At 37.4% G+C, this 24,771-nt stretch overlaps 1 protein-coding gene across 2 annotated transcripts in view; it reads left to right on the forward strand.

Annotated features, from left to right (window-relative positions):
* The first annotated feature begins 7,922 nt into the window (after window positions 1-7,922).
* The window catches only part of IRX4 (iroquois homeobox 4), a 49,624-nt gene continuing 32,775 nt past the window's right edge, over window positions 7,923-24,771 (forward strand). Inside the window, exons 1-4 of one of the 2 annotated variants that reach the window (XM_073630770.1) lie at window positions 7,923-8,827; window positions 13,755-13,899; window positions 14,408-14,659; window positions 15,288-15,394. In XM_073630770.1, the coding sequence (XP_073486871.1) occupies window positions 13,855-13,899; window positions 14,408-14,659; window positions 15,288-15,394 (404 nt within the window). In that variant the 5' untranslated portion in view covers window positions 7,923-8,827; window positions 13,755-13,854. The remainder of the gene's footprint in view (window positions 8,828-13,754; window positions 13,900-14,407; window positions 14,660-15,287; window positions 15,395-24,771) is intronic. The other variant, XM_073630771.1, reaches the window with a different exon arrangement.

The raw sequence follows: 24,771 nt of genomic DNA on the forward strand, positions 1-24,771 counted from the left end.
CACTTAGCACTGCACCATGGGAGGAAAAGAAGCATGCTTCCCATGCCCACAAGAATGCCCACTTGGATAATCAGTAACGTCAGATCGGTGCCATGTATGACACAGCCTGACATCACTGATCCCTCATTCATAAAACTGACATATCACACAGCGCTACAGTGTTGTGCTATCCATTGGTTGGGCTGTACACTGTATATAATTGTACAGTCAATGACAAACACATAGTGCCGCAAGGTATGGGATATTTTTCTGTGAATGGCAGTGCTGGTCTTCCCAGCAGCCTCCTTTTTAGTAGCTTTGTCTGATGGGAAAAACCCTGTTCCTTAGTAACTAAGGAATGGATTTGAACAGAACCAAGTTCTATATGCACTTGGTCCCCTATGGAGTTATATAACATGCAATATTTTTTTTTAATAATAGGTCTTCAATCGGGTTCATTTTGACATTACCCCAGCTCCTCACCTAGGCAAGAACCGCACAAGTCTTGGAAGGCTAGCCCAAAAAATGTAGTTACCACCTCCAAAAAAACGTTAAATCTATGATTGTGTAAAGGCATTTGGAAGGAATAATATTGTTAAAGATTAAAAACTGTGGCTCTGGAACCTAAGGAGTTAATCCTCTGCATTATGTATAAAGGCTGTTTCATTCTGTCTTCTCTGATCCTCCCCTTCTTCCAAAGTCCCTAATCTATCTGTTGATAGAACTGAGACCTGGGGGCAAGCTACACTTTTTTTTGGGAGAGTGATCAGCATAGGGCCAATCAGCACTGTCCAGACAGAGGGTCAGGGGTCATGCAGCCTCATAGGACAATCAGGGGAGAGTGAAAACTCCTCCTACAAGCTTTAACCAGACAGACTTTGATAGAAGTCACAAGACTGCTATCCACTGCTGATAAGAAAAGGTATTTAGCAGTTTATATTTACTAAAAAAAAATGGCTCTCTATGTTATGTGTACCGTAGGAGACCAGATATGGTGAATGCAGGGTCCTGGGTTTAGTAAAACTCCTTTTAATTTTTGTTTTGTTTTATATGCATTTTATTTTATAAAACGTTTATTTTATTTTTTAAAACGTTACCTAGTTGCAATATTCAGATTATTTTTCTGCTACTAGTATGTGAAGCTGAAGTGAAAGCACTTAGCTTCACTGTGCCCAAAAAGAAGCTTTGGCGTAACTTTTTTTTTGTGTAACTTTGAATTTTAATTAGCATAAATACTTCCTGAATGCCCTTTCCCTGGTTGGTTGAAGGGGGTTTAAAAAAACTTTAGCGTGTTAAAGTGGCCATGCACTCTACAATCTGTACAATTTCCAGATCAACCATGGACTTTGAACGATAAGGGCATGTCTGTTTGAATACAAATTTAAGGTATTGTTTAAAGCTATTGATCAACAGAGACCAACCAAATTTTGACCCACCTATGGCCATCACCATTCGAGAGAAAGTGATCTAATGATCTACTCCTCTCGAACTGAGCTGTTGGTAAATATTTGTTCTATCAGACCCCACTGTCTGAATACAATAATGCAGTGGAGGGAATTTTCCCCATCCACCTTCATTGTGTGGATGGGAGAATCCATTCAGTTTTTTTTTCCATCAGCCTTCTGGCTAAAGGCTTCATGTACACTGCTGCTGGTAAACGGACGTTTAGGAGCAGTTGGGCATTTTTTTCAGCTGCCTCTGAACTCTCTTCTATGTTATCTTATCAGTACATGTACACAGGGGCGTTTATAGTCATTTCTAGGCAGTTGAGTTTAGAAGCATTTTTTGGAATACAAAAAAATGCTTTCAGGATGGATATTCAGAGGCATTTGAAACGCCAAATGCCTGTAACAGCTTTTAAGCGCTGTTAAACGTGGTAACTCGCATTTAGCAGCGTTTCGTTTACAGACGTTTTTCATTTTAACAAAGAAAAAACGCAAACGCGGCTAAACGGACAATTTTAAATGTCAGTTTCTAGTTGTCAAGTTATCATTCAGGAGAAGTTAAACAAACACTGAAGGCTTCACTGCCAGTTTCCCCTAGTTGCAATGCCGAAGCCTGCACCGGAGCCGATGGACACTTTGGCTTCGGGGGGCCGCAAACATTGCGGGATCCCTGGATAGGTAAGTGTCCTTAAAGTGGAGTTCCACCCAAAAATGGAGCTTCCACTTTAAGGGAAGCTGACCCCCTGACATGCCACATTTGGCATGTCACTTTTTTGGGGGGGAGGAGCGGATACCCTCTTTTTAGAGGGTTCCAGCTCCCACTTCCTCCCAGTGCACCGCGGCACCGGAAGGGAGATCACCTCTCCCCCCTCCCTCTCGGCAATCATCTGGGACACGTCACAGGTCCCAGATGATTGCCCGACCAGTCATGGCACGCAGCGCAGCTTGCGCATGCGCAGTGCGTGCCCCAGGCTGTGCCCACAGTGACAATGTCGGCGCCACAGAGAGGAGGGGGAGATGAGTGGGGCTTCGTTCCCCTGCATCGCTGAACCCTGGGACAGGTAAGTGTCCAATTATTAAAAGTCAGCAGCTGCAGGATTTGTAGCTGCTGACTTTTATTTATTTATTTTTTTAAGCGGAACTCCGCTTTAAATTAACAGTCAGCAGCTACATTATTTGTAGCTGCTGACTTTTATTTATTTTTTTAAGAGGCTGGAACTCCGCTTTAAGTTTGGCCTCATATTATATCATTTTAGTAAATCTAAAGGAGAGTGTGGAGAAATTGTACAATCAGACTGTATAGTGTATTGCCAGCATTACCATTTCATTTTATCACAATCCAGAACTTTTTGATAAAACATCAATGTAAGAACCACAGACATGATCAGTTTCCTAGTAAGGCAGATTTGTATATAAGAAGTGGAATATGTTGTATTCATGTGTTGTGTTCTTTCCATTTCCAGCTTCTAAAAGAACATGGCCATAGCTAACAGGTGATTTAGTGGATGGTCACAAAGTGTTGCTTTAATTGAGTTCTATTGATGTTTATTCAGTTCTGTGTACAGGTCAAGTGCTGCTTTCTTCAGGGTGAAAGAAAGCACTTCGACTTAAAAGAATGACATGACCCTTTTCGGTTTTTATGGTAAATAAAATAAATGGCTTGGTCAGCGCTTTTCTTCTTCTTTTCTTTCCCCTCTGTAGCTTTTGTAATCCAAAAATGACATCAATGCAATTTTCTGCGGAGACTCGCTATGATTAAAATGTCTTTGCAGCTTGACACTGTAAAAATGAGACATTTCTTATGCATTGTTCCACAGGCAAAAAAAAAAAGATCTAAATATACATGCACCCAGGTCATTCAAAATAGGTCGTGTCTGATATGTGTAGGTGGCATCAAGTGTTTGAAGTGATACTTTTGTCCTCTTCTTTAGATAGAAAACCCTTAGGGTTTCATTGTAGTCATTAAGCACATGCGCCTTTTATCTCCTTTTCTCAATTAATTGAATTGCAAAAAAGCCAAAAAAAAATGTAGTTTTCTTTAGAAAAACGAATTCCTGTAGCCTGGTAGTAAGTGATTTACTGTAACAGTAATTAAAAGCGTCATGTCCTGGTCATTGCAAGCAGTACTGTCAGCCTCTAGCTATGGTTTAAATAAAATCATACATTGTACTTGAGACTGCAACACTTGTAAAGCACGGTAAGAGCTGTTATTTTATTATATGTACTGTGTTCTAAGTCACAAGGACGGGGCTGGGTGAATGTAAATATGATGTCTACTAATAGCTTCATTATCTGTAGTCTCCTACATGGCAGACTATAAGATAGAAAGTAAAGCTGTCAGTAATTTGTGTTTTGGAAATGGCTTGTGCTTGGGAACAAGGCTGGGGAAGTTTATGCTGAAAGCTAATGAAAGCCATAAGTAGGTGGATTGGATTTGTGTCTATAGAACAGAGTGCAAGCAGCATGGGCTAGGGACACAATGTCATTGTCTATAGAAGAAGAGAAAATCAGCAGCGCTTTACAGGAAAGCTGTACAATTACTGGCTGCAAAATTCATTTGTAGATGGATACAGATCCCATGGAAGTAAAGCAATGCAGTTGACAGGGTGCAGGATCACCTACCGCAAATAGAAAAGTTTTTATTCCCCGGTCATTTCTAGTGCTTCTGGAGTCCTAGGAATTCACAATGGGGCAACCAAAAGTACCAAATTCATAATGAACTATGACAGCTTCAAGATCTTATGTACCTAACTGTAACATTGTATGCTGCTTGTATATCCAGGACATCGGGACTGTTTAATTGTACTTACAGATCAGTGCAAGATGGCTTTATAAAAAGGATTTTCTTTGTAAATATGACATTTGTAAATAGAATAGCCTTTGTAAATACGACATTTGTAAATAGAACAGCCTTTGTAAATACATTTGTAAATAGAATAACCTTTGTAAATACGACATTTGTAAATAGAATATCCTTTGTAAATAGGACAACTGTAAATACAATATGCTTTGTAAATAAGACAACTGTAAATATAATATCCTTTGCAAATAGGACATCTGTAAATATAATATTCTTTGTCAATACGACAACTGTAAATATAATATATTTTCAAATAGGACAACTCTAAATATAATATCACTTGTGAATAGGACAACTGTAAATATAACATCCTTTGTCAATAGGAAAACTATAAATATAATATGCTTTGTAAATAGGACAACTGTAAATATAATATGCTTTGTAAATGTGAAATCTGTAAATATGACATCCATTGAATCATCTGTGGATAACAGGTTCTGTATATGGAAGTATCCAGTGTATTCCTTTTTTTTTTTTTTTTTTTGGTTGAACTAGATGGACCTAACTCACAAGTGATACAAGTGATACAATGAAGTGTATCTTTTTTTGTTAACATTGTTGTTGAAATGCTTGTAACAACAGCATGTGGTAGATGGACCTGTGTAATAATAAGTAACTCGCACAAACCTCAAGACTGGAAGAAAAGTTACATGGTTACATAGTTTATAAGGTTGAAAAAAGACACAGGTCCACCCAGTTCAAGGTATTATGTGTGATTTTTATTCTTCAACAAAGTTCGCTTGTATATGAGCCTAAACTGGAGTCTAAAGTATGTCTAAATCTAGTCACTAAAATCTAAGATTGAACAAGTTAATGTCATTCCAAAAGTTGCTTTCAATCTCCTTAGATCTGCAGCTTTCTTTAAAATAATCCCTGGTGATCATGCCATCAAGTCCAAATGAAGGCAATTATTGTTTCCTGACTGTGCTCCAGCGTTGTCACCTGCAACCCTGATGGAGACTACAGACAGCCCTGCCAACACACATTGCTCAGGAATGGTCCACAGTTGTCATTGTCAGGAAACTGGTCCAGAGCAATGATGTCCATCCCAGGCTGGAGCAAAAGCATGTAGACAAAAAGTAGCTGAAGGAGGCTGGAGTAGATCAGCAGCATTGAGATGAGAATAAAAAGATGAAAAAAGGGGTCTTTTATGAAAAATAGAGCCAGGACAAATCTTTATGATACATAAAAATCATTTAGCGAATCATATGTCACCCATTAAGGGTTTTACTCTGCTTTAAGTACATTTGCAAAGTAGCTAGTACAATGAGATATACAATAGAGAAGGTCATGTTTTTGAGGATGAGTTTAGTTATAGAAGACAATGACTGAAGTCTTAACAACCAGAGTATTAGATATGGGTCATTAGAGGGTGACCTTGAACAAGTCACTGTAAATCCGTTGACTTGAGGCACTGCATGGGGATCTGTGCAATATCAGCACATTATTATTAGACAGGCTGGAGCTTACAAGTGTTTGCTCATACTGCTACCTGGATGCTCTGCAGGCTGCGGATACTTAATGTGACACTGGCGAGCGATATATGGGCTATGCCTTCATTTATAGTGCATTCTGGGCAATCCTTCTAATGGATTTGCTGTTTCTACCCCGCTGTGCCTTCTTGATAAATAACATCCAACTTGACCTTTTACACGCAACTGATAGCAGGTATAGAAGTCAAACAGAATGAGTGATCTTTGTGTGTTTTTCAGCTATTGACTGATTTCTGCACTTGGTTACATTGTAAGCGATTGCATTGCAGTGTTTAAGGATTTCAACAGATATTCAAATGCATCTCCTATACAAGGAGATTGGACTAAGGTGCTTGTTCTGGAGGATGTGCAAGGTGCAAGATCAGGGAACAAGTGGACAGGTATTGTACATATTATCACAAGCTGGACCTAAGTTAAAGGGTATCTATAACCAAAGGCAACAATTGATAGTATTGTAGCTTACAGGTGCTTAGATGTGGTGGCTGCATTAGTTTTCTTTTTTCCACCCCACCCCCCCCCCTTTTTTTAACCTGGTCATCTTGTCATTAACACACCTCCTGTCCTAGGGTGGCAACTGTACTGAGCAGCTTTTGTCACCCTAAGACATGGAGCGTGTTAGAACTACATAACGCTTGTGGGGATTTACTAAAACTGGTGCACACAGAATCTGCTGCAACTGTGCATAGTAACCCATCAATTTATAACTTCAGACTGTTCAATTAAACTTTGACAATAAAACCTGGACATGAGCTTCGAACTTTAGCTTGTTCAATTAAGCTACATTGTTATGTAGTCCTAACACAGTGGGGAAGATTTACTAAAACTGGTGCACAGAGAATCTGATGCAGTTGTGCATAGTAACCAATCAACTTCTAACTTCAGCCCGTTCAATTAAACTTTGACAAAAAAAAAAATTGGACCTGAAAGTTACTGTGTACAGCTGCATCAGGTTCTGTGGGCACTAGTATTAGTAAATATCCCCCCAAATGCTTTCAAATTCATATTTTACAGGCAAAACATTTATTGTTAGAGTTGACATAGACTTTTGGTGACTGCAGTGAAAAGGTTAAAATAACTACTCAAATGCAAAGGTGGGATTTTTCAACACAAATTAATGCCAGATTTATTTTCCCAGGTTGCTATTATTATTATTATTATTATTATTATTATTATTATTATTATTATTATTATTATTTAGGATGTATACAGCACCCAGAGTGCTCACCGCATTACAAAATAAGAGGAGCTAGTACAGTTACAATACAATTACATACAAGAGGGTTAGGAGAGTCCTGCTTACAATCTAAAAGAAGGTGTGAATTTCTATGATCCCTGCATGGTAGTGCACAGTGTAGAGTAAAAAAAAAAAAAAAAAAGAAAAATATACAGCCACCCAAATATAACATGCTAGCAGCAGCTTTCATTTATTTTGCCCCTTGTCAGCTTGTCATCATTTGTGTTTGTGATGGTGATAGATGATGTGGGCTCAGCCATAAAAGACTGAGCCTGTGTAGCTACATCAGAATTTCTGTTCAGAGATTACATAAGGCTTCTCAACATGCTTTACAAAAAGTGCTGGGGTTCACCCTAGGCTCAGCAATGTGAACTCTGGAGGAAAGTGTAATTTTAAAAGCAATGTATTGTACATGGCAGTCCTTTTCTATTGCACTGCAGCATTTGTTTGGTGGAGTGTGCTGTGTGAATAGCTAGCTGGTGTTCCTGGGACTTTTTATTGTCTGTTCCCTGCAAATACAATATAAACACCTTTCTCCATGTCACACATTAACTATGAGCATGCTGTAGGTAGGCACAGGATCACACACACAGCATTCCTTTGTTATATCAGGAGAAGACATAAATAAATAAACACACATCCCTCAGGACAAAATCTGCTACAAGTCACAAGATTAATGGCCTTGTGACTAATAGAGCAAATCATCATCATCATCATCTGGACGTATTTAATTTAGGGGAACAGGATTTAACACTGTGCCCTTTAACAGACATCTCCTCCAGCTCCACTGCTATGTATATCTGAATCCTATAGCATGAAAGTATAGGGACTAATAGGGGAAGGAAAGGTACAAACCACATACACTGTACAATTGGATCAAATCATGTTCAACTAACCACTTTCACTGTGTCTGCTAAATGAGGCCAATGCAAATCAGGACTCACCTTATAACCCTGTGTGTGCATGGCAAGGTGTTCATGTCAGGGAACCGGCTCACAAAAATCTAATGTAGTCTTTTTTGTGGATTGTAGAATAACTAGAAAACGTCTATTTTATCTCAGTGTATGCAGACAGGAATTGTAATGGCTTGTAAATTGCAAAGATAAAAGGCAGACAAACACATAGATAGATAGATAGATAGATAGATAGATAGATAGATAGATAGATAGATAGATAGATAGATAGATAGATAGATAGATAGATAGATAATAGATTGATAACAGATAGATAGATAGATAGATAGATAGATAGATAGATAGATAGATAGATAGATAGATAGATAGATAGATAGATAGATAGATAGATAATAGATTGATAACAGATAGATAGATAGATAGATAGATAGATAGATAGATAGATAGATAGATAGATAGATAATAGATAGACAAACATATAGATAGGTAGATAGATAGATAGATAGATAGATAGATAGATAGATAGATAGATAGATAATAGATAGATAGATAATTGATGATGGATAGATAATGGATGATTAGTGATGTGTAGGAAGTTTGCAGTGACTGAGGATCTTAGTGGCTCCTCATTCAGTGGCTCCTCAGTGTTAATCAGAGGAGCCCCGTGCTCAGTGGAGCTGCTCACTCACTATAACGTCACTCGAGTAGAGAGGGTTAGTGAAGTGATTGCGGTGCCTGGGGACTGAGCTCTACTCCACACTAGTCAGGTATGATACACGCAGAAATGTCTACATTACTCCCTCGCATCTCCTTACCAAGTGAGACAGAGCAGGCGAGAGGAAATCTCTAGTCTTCAGGAAAGCCAGCAGGGAGAAGACTGTCTGCAGTCTGCCACCATCCAGGTAATATATTTGTGTTTATTTGCTGCTTTCAGACAATAATGGCTACAAGGGGTGTGAGGACTGGTAGAGGAGAGGGAAGAGAAAGCAGGTTCATTCATAATATGGAGAACTGTTTACAAAGAATAGTCACTACTTCTAGGTATGGCATTTGTAGGCATTGCTATGGTGTCATTGGCTCTGATGATTGAACTTCTTCTAGCTGACCTCTGCTTATGTACTCTGTATGGAGGTCAGCTAGAAGTTCAAGGATCATATGGCAGATAGAAAATCTTACAAACTTGGTACTTGGCTTTGACAATAGCTAAGGAGTATGGTGCCTATCATCCCATGTGCTGTGTGCTCTCTATGCTGCCTACATGTAGTTGGGGAAAACTTTCTTCAACTCCTATGGTGGCCATACACGCTTTGATTTTATTATCCGATCAAGCAGCCAATTGCATGGGCATAACTTCCTTTACAATCGATTTAGACCAGATTTGATCAACCTGTGTTGATCAGCCAGGGCATAAAATAATCGATCGTTTTCCATTGATGGCAGCACTGAGACACTTTGCTCATGAAGTTGATCGTATTTCAATCACTCAGATTATGAGATTGCATAGTGAGAACAGAGATGATAACTTGCGATTGTATCTTTTAACTGTAGATCAGACTCCAATTTTCTGTGTGTGCCACTTTGATGAAATTGGTTGTATGCTGTAGATTAATTATTCCTATTGGGGGTGATCGATTGGAAAATAAATTGACCATTTATCGAAGCATGTATGGCCATCACACATAACTGTATCAGGGACCATAAACTATACTATTTGATTGTGCAATCTCCTTTAGATCTACCACCAACTAAGGAATGTCAGGGCCTGCACACTGAATTCAAACGGAATCGATTGTTAATATTTACCCTTATGTCACAAAGTTTTGGGAAGAGATTGTACAATCAAATTATAATAGGTATGGTCACCCTTATTGATGTGTTCTATTTATGGCTTTTTATAAAATTGAGTTCTACTGTGCCATCACAGGCTGCTTACACTCAGAAGGCAATTTGTTAGTATGTGAGTTGATCATTCTTTATAATATTAAAATATAATAAATGAGAATCGATTCTTACTTACCAAAGGCAGTGAACAGGTATGTAAAGTCCAATGAAGTGGTCTATACTTGTTCTCATTTTTTCTCAAATGTTTTCATTATATATATATATATATATATATATATATATATATATATATATATATATATATGGATATATATATATATATTCCAATGAAGTGGGTTAGAATTGTGGACATCTGTTTTAAATGTCTTCATTATATGTGTATACAGTTCTTGCGCATATGTATGGTATTATGCAGGTATGTAAAGTGCAATAAAGTGGTTTATATTTGTCTATGAGTGTTCTAAATGTCCTCACTCTACAGAGTGTATATGTATATATGTATAACAGGTATGTAAAGTCCAATGAAGTGATCTACATTTGTGCATATCTATTCTATATGTCCTCATTATATGTGGATACAGTGTATATGTATATAGTAGATGTATAACAGGTGTGTAAAGTCCAAGGATGTCATTTATATGTGTGCATATCTATTCTATATGTCCTCATTCTACGTGGATACAGTATAGATGTATAATAGGTATGTAAAGTCCAAGGAAGTTATTTATATTTCTGCATACCTATTCTATGTCCTCATTGTATGTGGGTGTAGTGTATATGTATGTATAGTAGGTATGCAAATTCCAAGTAAGTTATTTATATTTGTGCATATCTAGTCTATATGTCCTCATTATTTGTGGATACAGTGGATACAGTATGTATAGACGTATTATAGGAATGTAAAGTCCAAGTACATTATTTATATTTGTGCATATCTATTCTATATGTTCTTAAATTTGTGTATACAGTGTATATGTCTAGATATATGCTGGGAATGTAAAGTCCAAGGAAGTTATTTATATTTGTGCATATCTGTTCTATATGTGAATAAAGTGTATACAGTATGTATAGATGCATAATAGGTATGTAAAATACAAGTAAGTTATTTATATGTCTGTATATCTATTCTGTATGCCCTTACAGTCAGGGTGTATGTGTATAGTCATAGACTGCCTGCTGTCAGAGATCAGGCCAGCTTGGGATTCTGTGCAGATGAGTGATAATATTACCTATATATCAAAACGTTGTAATAAAATATAGAAATGACAGATGAATTAATCGGTGCATTTCCAGGGCTCGCTTATCTTGATGTCTGGCGATCAAAGCCCATGTTCAGGTGCTTGTGTATACTAAGCAGAGGCCCCGGCCATTCACATTTGACATGCTCTGATCTACCATATATTTGCAAACTGAAATGTTAACCTACATGAGAACACGTCCTGTCCTGGGCATTCCCTGGAAATTTAAGGAGGAAGCATTGTGTTAAAGCTTCTTCTCCCATCAGATACAGGGATCAGAAGACCACCCGTATCGATCTGCTTTCTTTATTATTCAATATTAGAGTTCTCATTGATAAAGCAGAATGGCATGTAAACATTTAGACCAACTAAGCTGGCACTTATTTCATTTATTTCCCTCTTTTTGCTCTCAGTGATTTTCATTTGACAGCCTTTGTTATGCAGATGTCAAGGAAGACACTTATTAAAATGGCATGCTTGTCAGCTGTGTTGATTTCATATGTTATTATCAGAAGGATGAGGAATCCCCTGAGAAAACCTAGAAGTGGGATCCTTAGAGCTCACAAAGTATATATATATATATATATATATATATATATATATATATATATATATATATATATATATATATATCATCCTGCATACAGCACTGCATGCATATATACATCCAGCGAATCTGTGGAACTCTCAATTTGTATATATCTAAATGTATTCGTGTAATTGCTGTAAACATATTAAGGGCCATTAGGATAGATTAATTACCTAAGTAGATGATTTTCAATACTCATCTGCTGATCCAGTTCAGTGAAGCCAATAGTCTAATATGAGCAAGTGAGAGGAACTTTCCTAAGTGGCACTTTCTGAAATATAGTTCTAGCGATCTAGCATGTTGCTGGAGAGTTTACTGTAATGTGATGAGAGGTGTTTTCATCTGTAAATGAAAGCAATTAAGCGGTATATATTATATTAGACGTACAGTGGTCTCCAGATAGTCATCAATCACCCTCAATCGAGCTGTCAGGAGTGGGCAGATTCGTCTCTGGGAGGTAGTCTTCCAGCTGGGGAAAAGAAGAGAACACCGTCATTAATTAGAGTGTGACCCTGGGGCTATCCACATGTCTGAACCCAGGAAGCTATCTCAGCAAGTCAGCACACCATGCCTAGGAGAAGACTTCCTCTGCTGTCCTGGCCCAGCCTGTCCTGTGTCAGGGCAATACATGGCAGACAACAGTCATCCTCACTGAAGGCTAACCCTTTCCTATAGAGAGGCTTGCTGAAGACTAGTGCTAAGCCTAAAGGACTCTCAAAACATATTGTAACCAGTACTTTTTTTTATTATTACCTCTTGTAACTTCAGGACACCTCTTTTTTTATTCTCATCTTTAATTCCCCCACCAGTCATCTTCATACTTATTGAAAGCTAACCCTTTCCTACAGAGAGGCTTGCTGAAAACTAATGCTAAGCCCAAAGGACTATCAAAATCTATTGTAACCAATACTTTTTTTATTGCCTCTTGTAAGTTCAGGACACTTCTTTTTATTCCCACATTTCATTCTCCAACCAGTCATCCTCACACTCATTGAAGTCTCTTTTAAAACACAGCTTATCTTTTCCAATAATGACACTTGCTGAAAATTAGTGCTAAGCCCAAAGGACTCTCAAAATATAATGTAACTCGTCCTCATTTGTTTAAAATTAATTATTGTACATTCGGGACACTCTTTTTTTAATATATTAGTTCTGATAGAAGTCACTGTATATAATAAACTGGAGAGTGATCCCCGACTCTGGGACATTATGCTGAAACTGTGATTTCATACGTTTGACACTAATTATTAATAAACATCTAATATAGAATGTTACAGTATAAGAAAACCATTCTTGTTCTAAACAAAATAAATAATAATTAAAAAAATCACAAAACCATATGCAAAACTTTGCACTGACCCAAATGTTTTAAGCTAATAGGTGTCCTTCATACATAAAATGTAATAATTAAAAAGTAGAATTAATTATCGGCAAATGTCGAGTTGCAAGACAGGAAAGCATAAAAAAAAAGAAAAGAAAGAAACGGATTTGACATTTAATCCGAGACCTTTAAATGAGTGAAAGTACTCGTATGTATCAGGATCAGGAGAAAAAAGTCCCATTTATGTCCTTACATGGCTCTCCTTTGTAATTGAGACTGATTATTTAGAGTAAGGTGGGAAGAAACAGATGCTCATTAATTAATTTCTAATTAAATTGCTTACCACCCTTCAGTGAATACGGAGAAAAAAAAATCATTAATGGGTGTTTCGGTGATTGTTTAGATCAAATCATTCATTTTCTCAACCTGCCTGAGTGCTATAGGAACACCTATAATTAGCTTGTAAGATCACTTGAACGATCCATAAAAGCAATAGTTGTATACTAGTATTTTGCACCCTTGGATGCACAGCATCCGAATCCATAAAAAAAAAAAAAAAAAACAGTTCTGGGAATTAAAGGGTTTCGTGACGTCACTCCAAGCACTGTTTAAAGCAACTTGCTTCTGACCTGATGCCTTTTCTATATATTTATTTTTTTATATTCTTGCTTTGTTTTTGAGTGTTTTGATTGTTGTTGCTCGATGACAGAGACGTTTTTATGGTGTCCTATTGGACACTTTTCAAGGGACTTCAAGAATTTAGTAGAAGTGTAGCTTGGAAGATTTTAAAGGGGTTAAAAAAAATATATTAAAAATGGTTTTCTTCTTTCTCCTGTAAGCATCTGGAAAGCTGTGGTCACCGAGCTATTGTTAGAGAAGAGAGTACAGCTGTAGCTCCAGCATCTCTTGCCTTCCCTGGGATCCAGGAGTTGATGTATCATGTCATATCCTCAGTTTGGTTATCCTTACTCATCCACCCCACAGGTAAGACCTTGTCCTCATCACAGACCAGGCACACTTTAAACACTGTCGTGATAACATCGCGATCTATGGTAACAGATAGGATCTGGAGGGGGAAAAAAAAAGAAAAAAAGAGTGATTATACAGGACAAAGCTGTCCAACCTGTAAACCCAAGTATTTTATGTCCTGCAAGGTTGTACATTCATTTTGGCTGACGGAAATACATTTCTTTATCAGAACTGGAGATTTCCATAGCACAATTTATTATATTCATCTGATCGCAGATTTGTCACATTTATGCATCAGGGCGATGGTGTGATTGCAACTTTTTATTGGAAAAAAAAAACCTTTAGCGGATCCCATTTATTTTTTTATTTATTTATTTAGGACTTTAGGCGTTTTATTTATTTATTTATTTATTTATTCATTTATTTTTGTATTTAGTACTCTTTTTTTATTATTTATTTTTTAAATTAATTTTGCTATGGTCTGGCTGATCTTTTTGCATGCCTTTTTTTATGTGTTCCCCAGTTCTTGATGACCACCAATTCCTTGTCTACCTGCTGTGAATCTAGTGGAAGGACTCTGACAGATACAGCTGCGGCCGCCTCTGCTCAGACCCCAGTCTATTGTCCTGTATATGAGAGCAGATTACTGGCCACTGCCAGGCATGAGCTCAACTCTGCAGCTGCTTTAGGAGTTTATAGCAACCCTTACACCGGATCCCAGGGCTATGGAAACTATGTCACCTATGGCACTGATGCCTCTGCCTTTTATTCCCTGGTAAGACCATTGCTTCCTTTATATGTATGGGGGGGGTTTGCTTTGACAGAATAGAAAAGTAGTGCTTTGTGTGTTTTCACACTCACACACATTAATTATTCACACCTACACACACACAATGTAATAAAAAAAAAAAGAAGAAGAAGAAGAAGAACACCCCTGCTTGCTGTTTCCCTTATCAGCTAGTATTACAGTTATTCTTCAGATTAGCATAGAGGATTTATCTTCCCTATTCTCAAAAAGATAAACAAGATGTGACAGCAGGAGATGGATGTTGTCAGTTGCTTTATCTTTTTTTTCTGTAGAGCAGAATATGTATTAAATGTGTATGAATTGTTTCTCTTATCTACAAACATATTAACCATAAAATGAGTTCTGGAAGGAAATGTATAATGTTGCTATTCATTATATATACACAGGTCATATCCAAATCTGTCATGAGAATGAGCTAATTTGTCTTGTGTTTAGAAGTGCTATATTAGTGTTATTATACAGTGCCTGCAATGGTTTGATAAAAAAATTAGATTGTAAATATGGGGTATGTGTCTGTCTGCTGTGGCATGAACAGTAAATCAGATAATATATGTGTCTATAGCCATATAAAGTACAATTGACCTTCTGTTTACAGAACACATTTGATTCAAAAGATGGCACTGGATCTGCACATGCAGGCATCACTCAGACTGCTGCCTACTATCCTTATGATCATACCCTCAGCCAGTACCAGTATGACAGGTAAATCATTCACTAAATATTATTGTTATTTGTAATAAATGATACTCCCAAAAAGCAATATAAACAAACATTACCACTAAACAGAAATGAAATGCACTCTTTGTCTTTTAAGGCTTATTATAGCTTTCCATATATTACTCACTTTCACTACTGTTTGTCCATTTAATGCTACTAAAGTTCTATGGTCTTGCATTGGTAGCTTGTGTTCTGTGACTAGCATTCCACCGCAGTGTCTATTTATCTGCCCCGCTCGTGTTAGGTACAAACAAAATTTGTGTTTGTTTTTTTTTTTTAAGTTGTGGCTGTTATTTTCTCACTGAATAAGTGCAGATAAGAATGATCTATTACTAAGACCCTATACACACTATACAACTTTTCTCGTCTGACTTCCTTTAGATTTACCAAAACCATGTAGTGCAAGGGCCTACCCGATTGCATACAAATTGGAACTCTTAAGGTTTGACCTCATATTATATGGTTTTGTTAAATCTGAAAGAAAAAATCTACAGAAAATTGTATAGTGTGTATCCAGCTTAAGTGTCATGCATGACTGTTGGCCCATTCTTTTCACTTAGCATTACTATTACTCCCTGTACTTTGTTATTAGGCCCTATTGCAGTTGCTAAAATGTTATTAAACATTGCCGCTATATCTCTGCCAGTATATCTTCCTTACAGCAGGTCTCCTCTGCAGTTTACTTGATTTTTCTACCTTTTTTTGTAAAAGTCTAAAATTAAAATTGTAATTTGTAACCTTCTGGAGGAATCTGGAAACAAATGAAAGGCCTCAAAAGTCTAGCAGGTTGGCCGTCATTGTCCTATTAACCTTAATGGGAAATTCTACTGACAAAACGTGTAGTGCTTGACCTTTACAGTGTCATTTCTCACTAATAAGGTTGAAAAACTTATACTTGAGCAGTTATTGTAACATTTAACCTTACAAAAGCCATATTTGTACAGTGCTGTGAAAACCAGCAGCATGAGGATTTGTATTTATTTACCTATGTATTTATTAATTTGTTTTTAGTACTTTATTTGCCCCTCACTATTTTAACACGTTAACCTGAAAACTGGATAGTGCCCATGGTAGAAATTGTCAGAAGATAACCATGATCAAACACAAGTCAACTGGTTGGAAATTTTGAATCAATTCCAGGTTGTTCCAAATTATTTCTGAAAATAAAATGAAATTACTGGGAGCTGTTTTTGTATTTTTATGCTGTCCTCAGAAGCAGGTGCAAATTGTTACTTGACAACTGCTTCCAATGGTCAAAATGCCTTTTCTCCTTATCATTTTGAGGCGGTTTGTGTCAGCATCCTGCCAGGGGGGATAGGCAATCAGAAAGCAACAAAACATATTTTTTTTGACAACTGCACAGTATCAACAACCTTTGCAAGACACACTGACAATAATACCGCTCTATTGTAAGAAATAGTTAAGGCATAAGTCAAGATAAAAAATGATATGCTAAAACAAATAGGTACATTGCATTCCTTTATTTAAGAACATTTCTAAAAGTGCTCATTAATTTACATGTATCTTAATATCATCATTTAATAAACACATTGGCTTTGTTGTGAAAAAGCAATGATTGCTATGATCCAACTCATACTATTAATGTAAACTTTTAAAATATTTCCCAAATCATGGTAAAATATTCTAAAAAGGTTCAGACCCCATGCAACATTTTACTGTCCATATTATCATCTAGCCATTCCATATGTCTTCAGTAGTGATAAGTTCAAATGTAATCATGTTATATTTTCTATTTAACTGTAATAATGCTAGCATTTCACACTGTCACTTGGTTATATAGAGATCAGCTGTATTTTTATGTTTACCTCAAATTGCATCATATTCAGAGTAATGGGTTAAAATAACTTACTTATAGTAAAATGTAGCAATATACATAGTTCTGGCAAGGGACTGATACACCCAAGCATCTCATGCTATGCCTAGATTGTGTGAGTGTTCTGATTGGCACAGTTGCGCATATTGTGTAAACACGATAGAACTGATTTACTAAACTATAAAGGTAGGTGACTGATTTACTAAACTATAAAGGTAGGTGAAGTGCAGTAAATTGACTGTACATAAACATCTAGTCATGTGGAGGAGCATATTAAAAATGGAATTTCTCTTGCCCATGATTGGATGATTACCTCAATACAAGTTCATTTCACCAGACTTTACAATTTAGTAAATCAGGCCCAAAAAAACACAGCTTTTTTATTTGTTTTTTATGTAGGTCAGATATGGCTGTTCAAGTAAAAAAAAATGTAGGTGGAAGGCACAGTATTGGTTTAGTTCAATGAGAAGTACAGTTCATATTGTATAATACAGTGAGGCTGAATTACTAAAGGAGTTGAGAATCTTAACATTTATAGGTAAAGTTGATCCAGGGAAAATCCGATTGCCTCTCTGGGATCAGGAAGGAATTTTTTCCCCTGCTGTAGCAAATTGGAGCATGCTCTGCTGGGGTTTTTTGCCTTCCTCTGGATCAACTGTGGGTATAGTATTGGGTATATTGGATTGTACGTTTTTTTTTTTTTTTGTGGTTGGACTGGATGGACTTGTGTCTTTTTTCAACCTGACTAACTATGTAACTATGTAACTCAAAAATTATGTAATATTCACTTCAATTATTGCATTATGTGATAAGCAAAATCTTGTCCACTTTAAATATGATTTTCATTGAAGTCTCTCCACTAGCCAATCAGCTCCATTGGCTTTAGCTGTGTAGCTCTCATCTGTTCATCTGAGGACCTCAAACGTTTCTCAGCTGAACACTGGAAGGTGCAAGGAAAGCACATTCCATTGATGCTAAAAAGTAATTGCACCCAAATGTGATGTTTTAGTTTTGGCCTGGCAATTGTTGGGTGAGTTACTAACCATCTGTCCTATGAACCTATGGATAGTTTTCCCTAACATATGCCTGGCTCACTTTCCACCTCACTTAAAGTTTCCACCCACCTTTTGGTATTCTCGCTTTTTGAAATTCCAGCAAGGGGTTTATTTTTTGTAAAGGTCATGGCAGGTGCACATATCTGGAAATATCCAATCATTTATTACTTATGGACACCTGGCTGAGCACTAGACACACTGGGAATGCTGCAAACTCTTAAATGACCCTATGGCCATAGGTCCTAATTGTAGCAAGAACAAGCCCAAATTCCTTAAAAAAAAAACAGAGGACATTGTCTGAATTTTTTTATCCAGTTTATTAGTCTGGTAATTTCCTGCAAATATACATTTTAAACTTTGTACATTTTCTATGAATACAAAAAAATTGTTGTGTGCTCCTGTACTGACAATTGACTTGATGCGATATATATAGTACTTGTCTGGAAAATCTTAGAAAGTCACTTCAAATCAGTGACTTAATGCTGAAGTAGTCTGTCACAAAGAAAAACGGTGCAGTAACTGCACATTCTGCTGCATCTGGCATTATAATTGAAGGAGGACCTTTTCAAGTGTGTACCCCATTAAAGGTTTTCCATATGCAGGGAAGATGTGGCAAGGGCTGATAACATTTCACAGCAAACAGCATCATTTTTTTTTTTTTACTCTTTGGCAAATTATTTAACTACCCGCATAGCTGCCATGAAGCACAGACTCAGAGAAGATGACCTGGGGCTTAAAAATATGTTGTCTTGATAGTAACCATTGCTATATGTAAAGGGAAAGTATTTTTTAAATGTGTTGTAACATTCACCTGAATGTAATCTTTGATGTGGCCTTTAAATGTCTACTTGCTTGTTTTTTTAAAAAAACATTTTTGTTATGTATTTCTTATACAATTTCGTAAATGCTATCTGGTGCAGTCATGTGTACATAACTAGCAACCTTGCTTAAAGTCCAACCCTGAGCTTTTATTTTTCCAAAGCTGCAATACTTATCTTCTCTCCGGTGCTTTCCCCACAGTAATTCCCTTGCATCAAAAGATGTCCTCAGTCCAGTGTCCTTCAACCATTGAAGACTGAGGACATAAGTAAGTAAGTGCAGGACCGACCCCCTCATTGAGCATTACTATGACACCCTGCATTTACAGTGTAAGGATGCAGAGAATGACATTGATGCCATCATATCATCTGTGTTCTTGGCCCTATCGAGAACTGCCCATTGCCAAAAAAGATCCAAAAAGGCAGCAGACCCCTCTCATCGCTTGAGCAGCCTAAAGGCATATGGAAGGTAAGTATTTTAGAAAAACATAAAATACATGTGTACTCCAAATAGGGAGGGGATGCAATAAAGGGGCTGAGCCAAAGTTAGACTGTAAAGTTTATATCAACTTGAAAATCTTAATTTATATACATGTTGCTCATGTCCCTAGTGGTTTTATTTAGAATCTTTGGCATTAGCGATCAACTGAATTTCACCTCTGTATCCTCATTATCAGCAAAAATAATTTAAGTTGGTAACACCGCCAGTTAGTAAAGAAGAGGCGTTGTCACCCTTAGGTATGTGCTTCTGAACCTGTGGTTCCCCTTATTACATAGTTACATAGTTACATAGTTAGTCAGGTTGAAAAAAGACCTCTATATCAGTTGGAAGTGCAGGGCAGCAATTTCACTCACATAGAGGTTCTTCTGGTGCTCTTCCTGACTCACCAGCAGCCTTGGCACAGGACTCAGACAGCTGAGACTGAGCGAACATTAAGATATTCTGGGAACAATAGTGAAAACTTTGCACGCAGTGGGGTTGATTTACTAAAACTGGGAAGTTTAAAGGTGTGCATGGTAGCTAATCAGCTTCTATGGGTAGCCATTATACAATTTTCTTGTACAATTTTCCTTTAGATTTACCCAAACCATATACTGTAATATTAGGTCAAACCTAAACGCTTTCAATTTGCATGCAGTTAGGCAAGCCCTTGCACTACATTGTTAAAGGTAAATCTAAAGGAAATTGAATAAGAAAATTGTATAATGTATGGCCAGCCTACGTTCAGCTTGTTCAATTAGGCTAATTGGTTTCTATGCAGAGTTGCACCAGATTTTGCACTCTCCGGTTTTAGTAAATCCCCCCCAGTGTGCCGACTATATGGCTAAAGAATACCTTACTATATTCTTGCAATTTGCTTTAGCGACAAAGAGAGCTTATCAGTGAGCTTAGACCTGAATCAATCGAAATTCGAGCCATGAGTGGCTATGTTGGCACCATCCAGATCAACAAACTTTGATTGAAAAATGGAAGGAGCCAGGTGGGAAATTGTTGGCCAAACAGTGACTGCATCCAATCAGGTGCTGCGGCTGTCTGAATACATCTGGCAGGGAAGATTCCTCCATCCCACTGTTTAGCATGAATGGAGGAATCTATAAAATTTCTCTGATTCTACCTACAGAAATAAGGTTGAAATCCATGTGGTTATGATTAGTTTTAAAATGAGACAAAGGAACAGTACAGGATAGTGCACAATCTGCATATATTGTGGGGAAATTGACCATGTTTGTATATATTTAAAAAATATACAAAAACAAGGCTTTTATGATCTTAATGGACATCAATATGATTGTTTCCTTAGTTTGTGCACATTCAGATATTTATCAAAAAAATTGGAAAAAATATATTGTTGTGTTAAAGTGGTAGTAAAGTAATCTTAGCCCTTTCTTACCTACAGGTAAGCTTATAATAAAGCTCACCTGTAGGTAAAATGAATATCTCCTAAACGTGCACCTTTTAGGAGACATTCCACAGAGCAGCAGCCAGGGAGGTCACCGGCACATGCGCTCTGAAGGAACGGCATACTGTGCCGTTCCTTCAGAGGTCTGTGCCATAAACAGTTACTCCAATGTGCATGCACGGGAGTGACATCATCGCTGCTCAGCCAATCAGATAGCTGGAGCCCCCGAACCTGGAAGAAAGGTGAAGATGGAAACCCTGTCAGAGGTGACAGTGCTCCGCTGGAGGGCTTCATTCTAAGGTAAGTTAATGTGCTAGTATGTGATGCATCCTAGCACACTAGCACATTATGACATTGCCTTGTAGGGGAAATGTTTTTTTTTTGTTACATTCCAGAGTTTACCACCGCTTTAAGAAAGAGAGAATGCTGCTGTATTTCAGTTAACCTGTATGTGAGTAGTGATCTTGTTTCCTTCCACCCAGAGCTGTGCTCACCTAAGTGCTTTACAGGCTTTATTTTGGATCAATTACAGATCATTGATATCTGCCCACACCACATGTATAAGTATACAATAGTAACTGTATGTATCTAATTCAAAGTATGTAACCTCCTTTATGTTAATGTTTTTTATTGCAATATAAAATGCAGGCAGTGATGAAGAGTAACACTGTGGTGTCCAGGGTAGAGTGGACAGCATTAGCCATCCATATGTTTTTATCTTTTTTTTCCTATTATCTAGTTTTTAGATTTTAGCCCTGCTGAGGGGGATGTACTGAGCCCCCGAAACACGTTGGCTGTTACAAAATAAAATCTTTTAAAGAACTATACAAGTTGGTGTGGCATTCCCATCCTTTTAAAACGTTATTTACATTTTAAATTGCCCCTTAGTGGACCTACATGATCAGTGTGTACTAATAGTTCATGAAAATGTGAGCAATTCCCACCTTTCCTGAAATGAACTTGCTACATCCACTAAGTAGGTAGCCTATAAAATAGACCAGGAGTAGACAACCCTGGCATTCCAGCTGTTGTGGAACTAAAAGCCACATGAGTCATTGCAAGACTCTTAGAGGCAAAGGTATGACTTCCAGGTGCAGAGGCATGATGAGATTAGTAGTTTCACCACAGCTGGAGTGCCAAGGTTGCCTACCCCTGAAAAAGACTTGTAGCCTACCCATGATAAAGACTAATTTCATCCCAATGTCACACTACTGGCATTAGTGTTCATAGCCTCTTTCTGTTAGTTTTTACAGCTCTATAATCAATTATATAATCATTAAAATGCAAATTTCCATTTTAATAATATTTTTAGTAATTTTGGTCATATCAAGGCTGTGGATTGGTTGCTTGGGAGACTATCACTAAATATTGAAAGCCAAGCATTTTGCTAAGCTGTTAAAGACCAAGAACACAAACTATCAGGCTAATTATGAAGCCTACCAGACATTCCTCTGGTAGGAATTTATACCACTACTGCAACAATTAGTATATCAATCACATTCATTTAATTCCCAATAGATCAGCATAGAGAATGCTTTATTAGTGTCATTACTAGTAGCAAGTCAATGTTCATGGGATAATACCTCATCCATCAGTCACAGAATTGGAGGTGACCTTTAAGAAAATTCTCTTTTTCTTGTTCTGTTTATTAAGAGAGAACTACTACAAAGTGACACAAATTCTTATGACCCAGTTTGCATACATTTGTTGTTTTGTATGCGTAGGATTGAAAAGAAAAAGAAGCATATGATTATATGCTAAGGATAAAAAAATGTAAACCTCTTCCTTTGAGAACATTTTTATACATAAAACTCATGGTAGCACCTGTTACCATAAGACTTGTGGCTACATGCTGAGGGTAACTTTGCCTATTAGATCCTAGGCACTTAAAGTGTAAACCGAAAAAAACAAAACAAAAACAAAAAAAATAATAATATGTAGTATCTTACCAGTCACATTATGGCTGCATTCTTTTTTCAGTTCACTTCTTGAACTAGGGTGACAACACTCACTCATTGTACTGTAACTATGGAGGAGCAGTATTGTTACCCTAAGGCAGGAACTATGTTAGAACTATAGAACACATATTCTTCAGGCCCATAACACAGGACGAGGGGATCTGTAGTTCACAGAGGTAAACTGGACACGATGAAAAGATTGCTTGAGATAAAACTGAAGAATGCCCAGGAAACAAGATCACATTCGATTTCTGGCAGGTAGTTTTTGCATGTATAAATAGATATACTTTAACTGACCTTGCACAGCACATTTCATGGGATTCAATAAAGTGCTGCTGACAGTTTTCTGTCGCTATGACCTTTAAATTGGGCTGTGTCAGATTAAAAAATCCCTACCGCCCATTTCTGTGACTTTCCAGACATGTGCAGATTCATGTAGTTCTTTGTTCACATTGTAAACATAACACTATTAATGCACAAATGTAAAATAATTACCTCCAGTTTATAGATAATAAAATTGGAGGTAATTAAAGCCTACTCTAACAAGGTGTACAGAGACAGGCAGAGTGCCTGTCCCTGTACTCAGTGTAGCAGAGTGGAATATTTTCCTCTGATACCCTCTCCCTGTCACTGGTTGTTAAGATATGTTTTACAGCTGTCAACCTGCTAGCAACCAATGATGCTGCTTTGGACGGAGCCTGATGGGGAAGATGAGACACCAATTCACCATCAGGTGTGCTCTCACCTTGTAATTTGCTATAGAAAGTGGGCAGATTCACAGGGGGAGCAGACTTGATGTGGAACTAGTGTTTGTGAATCCCCATCAGACTTCGCCCCCATGTACAAAACTCCTGAACACTGCGTTGCCTGACAGGTGCAGTGAGTGATGGAGAGAAAGTGCAGTTACACTGAGGGAAGGGTGTCTGTAATGCACCTCCATGCTTGATGCATGCCTCAGATTCCTGTACCTATCTTCAACGGGTACATGATTCTGCTGCCAGCCCTGATATTTGTCGTGTGAAGGCATGTCGAAAGAGTGTCTTAGACACTCCCCTGGATGTATAGTGTGAGCAGAGTGTCAAGAGTAGACATAAAAGTATTTCTGGTAAAGTAGGCCACAACTGTGCCCTTTGGCAACTCTGCTAAGTTCATTTCTGAACTAAAGACATCAGGGTCGGTTTGAGTATAGAATTTTCAAAATAGAAAAGTGAATGCTCAGTTTGGCCCTTTGAAAAGTCAGTGTTTATGAATTGGACAAAGCTGTGTTCACTGTAAATACTGATCATTTGCTAACAAAAATCATTTATTTTTTTTTTTAATTCTTTCCATATATTTGAATATTTAAAGCCAACACCTTTTTCACCTTTTGTTACTAACCTTCTCTTTGCAAGGTCAATGTACGCTTTCTGAAGTAAACATTCACTTTGCTAGGTGAACAGATACTTTTCATTTACATTATTAAATAAACCCCAGTGTGTGTAAATGTATGTTTTTCTGCTGTCATTCTAGCTTTAGCGGGTTAGGGGCAAAAAGTGTACAGGCTTTCAGTGAATTTTGCCCTTTAATTACAAGTGAGGTTGAGAAACCCATAGTAGATTAAGCAAGGCATACGTGAATCAAAATTCAGCCGGTTCAGCAGGAACCAGCCCAATTTTGATCCATGTCTGAGCACCAAGGTTGTACAGAAGTCAAACTTCTGTACAAGTGCCCTCTCTGACTTTCCACATAAACCAGCATTGCACGCTATAGACTGCAACCGTGATCAATGTATTCTATCAGAGTACAATAGCTCAGTG

This window comes from Aquarana catesbeiana, linkage group LG05, assembly GCF_042186555.1.
Source record: "Aquarana catesbeiana isolate 2022-GZ linkage group LG05, ASM4218655v1, whole genome shotgun sequence".
NCBI classification, from domain to species: domain Eukaryota; kingdom Metazoa; phylum Chordata; class Amphibia; order Anura; family Ranidae; genus Aquarana; species Aquarana catesbeiana.